Source organism: Pyxicephalus adspersus, chromosome 1 (assembly GCF_032062135.1).
Source record: "Pyxicephalus adspersus chromosome 1, UCB_Pads_2.0, whole genome shotgun sequence".
NCBI classification, from domain to species: domain Eukaryota; kingdom Metazoa; phylum Chordata; class Amphibia; order Anura; family Pyxicephalidae; genus Pyxicephalus; species Pyxicephalus adspersus.
In genome coordinates, this window is record NC_092858.1 from 34,549,786 (window position 1) to 34,555,393 (window position 5,608).

The following is a 5,608-nucleotide window of genomic DNA, read 5'->3' on the forward strand; positions in this document are numbered from 1 at the left end:
GGCTTTTTGAAATATACACGGCCGGTTGTAATATATTTGTGACATTTATGATTTATTTCGGTGACCGATAAAAGGTATTTTATATATTTTTGTTAATGTGAAATATTGTTTCCTAAATTACAATGCGCCTTTGTTTCAGCTGTATATTCTTTGTATGTTAATTATCCACACGTAGTCTTTGTTTGATTTCTCTGTGGAATTCCATGATTTTTGAAACAGAAAAAAGAAACCCTACACACAATCTGATATACTATAAATCTGTTCGTTTTCCAAAGCACCCAACCATATTATATGATTGTTTCGGCTTGTGCAATTAGAGATGATTATTTGTAAACTAAGTTTATTAATTATTTTTTATTGATTCTTTTAGTAGATTTAAATAGATAGAGGTGGCGATGCCTCTTTATGATGTCCTATAGATACAAATTATGTAGAAAGGGATCCCAAATACTAAGAAGATCTGTAGTAGAGACAATAAAAGTAATACATACAGTTTTGGAAAGCCCCATTCCCTCTTCCTCTCTCTCCCCACCCAGGAAAGATTTCCAGAGGCAGCATTCACACTGTACAGCAGAAAGATTTTTAGGACCTACCACAGAGGATCAAGTAATAACCTCTCCATGCCCAAAGCTTCTTTGTTATAATAGTCAAAGCGAGAAAAAGTAGCCAAAAACTAGGTGTAGGTGTGACGTCAGAAGGTGGTTCCACAGGCTTTTTTGCCCCTTATCCTCTATTTCGTTTATTTGCTGTTCTGACTTTTTTTTGTCTGTGTGTCAGCAGGTTTGAGGCCTCTTTGCAGTGTATTTTGGGCTGGAGGAAGACACGATGATTTGGATCCACAGCTAGGATGCCCCACTATTATCTGTTTTGTGTTTGATAAGCCTGGCTGAGGGTCACTTGGGGGTGATCACTGATAATCTGATCACCAATCGGTCAGTGTCACATCTTCTTTTGTAAAGAGAGAACTGGAAGCACCAAACAAGATGCAAAAATCACTTTACTACGACAACTCAGGTCCCTTCACAGGCTGTGGCTTCCAAGAGACCAATGGCATGAGCTACTCTGGTCGCCCAACCTATGCCACTGACAATGAATATGAATCTTCTTACTGCCTTCAACCAGAAACCACCTCCAGTTCCAGCAGCAATAAAGACGAGCTCTCTATTAAGAACATTAACTTTCACCTGCCTGATGCCCCAGAACAAGCACAGCAGCCCAAATCACCCAATTCAACTTCCCCTGCCCCCAAATCAACGACCACCCAGAGCTACCCATCCAAGGCGAGCAATGGACCAGAACCTGATGATGTCACTGGCACCAAGAAAAGCAGCAAGAGCAACAACTTACCCAAACAGATCTTTCCCTGGATGAAAGAGACCCGACAGAACTCCAAGCAAAAGAAGCAAACCCCTCCCCCAGCAGGTAAATGCACTGAGCCCCTATCCCCTTCTTCTTCATATAAGTCTACCTGCATTTACCTGTATATTTTATATTGCCTAAACTTCCCATCCACCCCTCCTATTGTCTGCATGTGTCCTCTATCCACCCTTCTTTTTACATACATAGTCTGCATATGCTTTATTTACAAAGCCCCCCTCCTCCCCTCCTCTTCCTTGTATAAGTCTACCTGTGCTGTGTACACTGAGACCATATCAATCCCTCCCCTTTCCTTAAGTCAACCTGTGCTATGATCACAAATCCCTACCACCTTCCTTTCTGTATATGTCTACTTTCGATATGTTCATTGAACCCCCATCCACCCTTCTTCTTCATATAGGTCTACATATGCTATATTTACCAAGTACCCTCTCCACCCCTACTCCTCCTCCTATAAGTTTACCTAAACTAAGTACACTGATCCCCCATCCTCCCCTCCTCTATCTGTGCTTTGTACACTAAGTTCTATCCACCCTTCTTTTTTCATGTAAATCTACATGTGCTATATTTACAAAACCCCTATCCACCCCTCTACCTGTGCTAGGTGCAGTGTTCCCCTAACCATCTCTCTTACATATGTCTGACTGTAATATGTGTACTGATGCCCCATCCACTCCTTCCCTTCCTATAGGTATCACTAAGATGTGTACAACAAGCCTCCCCTACTCTTCCTACAAGTTTATCTGTTATATGTGCACTGACCCCCCACCTTTCCCTCTTTTCCCTATATGTTTACCTGTGACATATGCACTGATCCCCCATCCATTTCTATCTCTCCCAATCTGTCTACCTGTAATATACACACAGCCCCCTCCATCCCCTGGTATTCCTATACCTTTGTCTGTGAGATGTGCTATGGGGTTTGCATTGTAACTCGCACAAATACATTCCATAGTGTGAACTAGGGTCACAAGCTACAGCATGAGGGAAGGAAAGAAAGGGATTGCTTTGCATTGAACATTCCTAAAAAAGTCAATAGTCTAAAGTTTATCTAACTAAACATTGTTGATTCCAAACTAGAGCACATAGGTATAGAGAAGAGGAACACAATTATTATTATTACTGTATCATGTGTCTTTGTGTTTAATAATATATGGATATGTATATTCTTACTCTTTTATAGATGATAAAATGAAGGATGAATGAACAATGTTTTAACAAGAAAAGTTTTTGTTACTCACACTAGCCAATCAGAATCTGTTTCATATTCAACTGCAGAAATAGCAGAGGGACGCTGATTGGCTGTTGGTGGAGGAAGAAGTTATTATAGCACACTTTTCACAGTCAGCAGAAGTGTCTTGAGATCATTTTACTTTCCAGCCTGAGACCATAGTATATTGTGACAAACATTGAGCCTTGTATAAAGCTCAGAGCCTGCCTATGACATGAAGATTACCCTTCCCTTACCCAGGCTTCATGTATTACAGATGCTAAGGATCAACTGTGTTTCTGATCTGTTTGGTGTCCCTGTGGGGCTCTTCTATGTTCACTGTCATCACAACACTGGTGGGCTCAGGAGAAAAAAAAAGAAACTTTAAAAATACTTTTTAAACGTTTAAAAAGTATAGATAAGTTAATATTAAACAAATGCAACAATGTATTACTTTTACAATCATTGTATACTTTGGGGTAATGAAAGTAACATTTCCCTGTGCACATTGCACAACTCATGTGAGCATCTCAGTAGGAACAACAATGGTTTCCAGCCACAAACAAATGTGGAACTATGGGAGGCAGAGAGTTGTGTCTACACAGAGGCGATTTATTTAGAGGGACTAGATCATGTCCACTCTAATTTTTACTAGCCATACACATAAAATTGTATCAACAATATATAATAATATTAATATTATATTAACAGTATTCACATTCATTCGAATAATGACCATCACTGAAGAATGAGTTCAATTTAGAGGGGTTATTGTGTATTTTTTTTTTAAAAAATTGCTAATGTTAATTTTTTTACTTTTTCAATCAAATTAATATTTTTTTGTTTAAACTAACAGTGTAATCATATTCTGAAAGATAGATTCTAGAATAGTTTACCATGCTTATTCTATCGAAGTATTGTGTGTGGAAGCATTAGAGTTTGAAAATGTTTGGAGTTGTATGCATTTAATAATGTAGTTTCCGACTTTTATTAAATCAGTGTAAAATAATCCATAACTTTGTGTTTCAGAGGATGAGAGCTCATTGGACAATAGTTTTCTTAGTTCTGCATCCAAGAGGGCCAGGACAGCTTACACCAACTCCCAGCTGGTAGAACTGGAGAAAGAATTCCATTTCAATCGCTATCTGTGTCGTCCTAGGAGGCTGGAGATGGCCAAACTCCTGAACTTGTCTGAGAGACAAATCAAGATCTGGTTCCAGAACAGGAGAATGAAGTATAAGAAGGACCATAAGGGAAAAAGTGGAGCTTTGTCTCCTGGGGGGCAGTCCCCCAGCAGAAGTCCTTCATTGATTTCTTACTCCAGCGGGCTCCCCCTAGAGGATGAAAGCGGCTACGACGTGCCCATGCCTAATGACTTTAACAAGAGTCCTGGGAACATGTATGGTTTAACTGCTTACTCAGCACCACTTTTTGACAACCCCCCAGCCCAAAAACGATATGGGACTCAGTCCCTAGCCTCTGAATACGACCACACTTCTCTGCAAGGAGATTTAGGCTATGACAGCCCTGGTCTACAGGGAAGCCAGAGCTACCTTGGAGGAAGTTACCTGGATAATGTCCCTGGGAACTGCTCCATGTTCAATATGCCCCATCCTTCATCAGATAGCATGGACTACAGCTGTGCAGCACAGACACCCAGCAAGCACCATCTTGGGCCATGTGACCCTCATCCCACCTACACAGACTTAAACATTCATCCTGTGCCTCAGGGGTGTTCCCAGGAGCCTCCTGTGCTGACACATCTGTAGAATGCTCTCCTCTTTGAAACATAAGGGCAATTTATTCTGGCCTATTATGTCATTAAGTAGAGAAAAAAACTATACATGTAAACCCACCAACATGCCTCAGCTTCCTACATCTCCTATGTATTTACTAAGCTATGCACAATACAGGGACTATGCATGGAGTGCAGACAATGCCACATAAGCAACCAATTAGTCTAAACTCTCCCTTACCTCCCTTATAGTATAATCCTGGACAGAAATACAGAGAATGTAAGAAATCCCACCGACAAAATCAACGGATTCCTTCACAGCCCATCATAAAATTCTGTTCTATTTTATTCTGTATTTATGTAAATCCAATTTTTGTAATTTCTCAATCTTTTTAGTAGAGACAAAAATGGAAACCTATATTTATATGCGTTGGCGTTTATCCTGTTAAAATATTTCTTTTGTTTTCTATTTTTTCGTTAGTTTATTTTATACTTGTCGATTGTCTCGTTTAATTTATTTATTAGGGATTAAAAAACAGATTTAGAATTTGATTTCGTTTAAGTGAAATTTGGAAATTTGGTCTGTCTCATAGAGCGACTTGTCTGAGTTTGTATTTTTTTGTAGTCTTTTGGATGAACCGTTTGATAAATAAAGAGAATAAAAACCTTTTCGCTTGGTTATGATCAGTGACATTTTAAGCAAATCTTTTTTTTTAAAGTTACCTTAAAGGGATTTGGGATGTTAGTTGTGTTGGGTTGTGTGTGTTTTTTTTTGCTTGCTAGGGGTTGGATTTCACCCCTAATTCACCCCCATTAATCATCTAGACAGGGACAGTTCACATGGCCCCCTAAAGCCCTTTTCATGTTAAGTTAGTATTCAGCTTTGGTACAATCTTGCTTGATCTGTTCCCGCAGTGTTTCCTGATAAACTTCAATATTCCGGAGCTCAGGTTTGACTTCTCCAAGACTTCTATCCATGATTTTATTTTACACTAGGAAATATCTTGATGGGAAGAGGAATGATGTGCAAGCTGAGCGTTCAGTGACTTCTGCAGCTCCAATGAAGCATCCAATGGCCGGCTCGTGTACATTGCATTACATTGATTTATTATATGTAGCTGTTTGTACATAGCATTTGTATCTCTCAGGAAGCAAATATACATTGAGATGTATCAGATTGTAGGGAGGATTATTTTCTGATCTATTTACCTAATCCTTATCAAATCTCAGATAAGAAAATAGAACATTTATTTAATTCATATATATCTTGGAAAATCTCTGGCTTA

General features: G+C 39.2%; 1 protein-coding gene across 1 annotated transcript; it reads left to right on the forward strand.

Annotated features, from left to right (window-relative positions):
* The first annotated feature begins 784 nt into the window (after nucleotides 1-784).
* LOC140321564 (homeobox protein Hox-D3-like) lies at nucleotides 785-4,985 on the forward strand. Its single transcript, XM_072398290.1, has 2 exons — nucleotides 785-1,422; nucleotides 3,617-4,985. The coding sequence occupies exons 1-2, from the start codon at nucleotides 984-986 to the stop codon at nucleotides 4,354-4,356; spliced, it is 1,179 nt and encodes a 392-aa protein (XP_072254391.1). The 5' UTR covers nucleotides 785-983; the 3' UTR covers nucleotides 4,357-4,985.
* Nucleotides 4,986-5,608: the final 623 nt, after the last annotated feature.

Excerpts from the sequence above, each read along its gene's own strand:
- LOC140321564 (XM_072398290.1), top strand. The coding sequence starts at position 984 with ATGCAAAAATCACTTTACTACGACAACTCAGGTCCCTTCACAGGCTGT. Across the intron at positions 1,423-3,616 it reads GCAAACCCCTCCCCCAGCAG|AGGATGAGAGCTCATTGGAC; the intron begins GTAAATGCACTG and ends TTTGTGTTTCAG.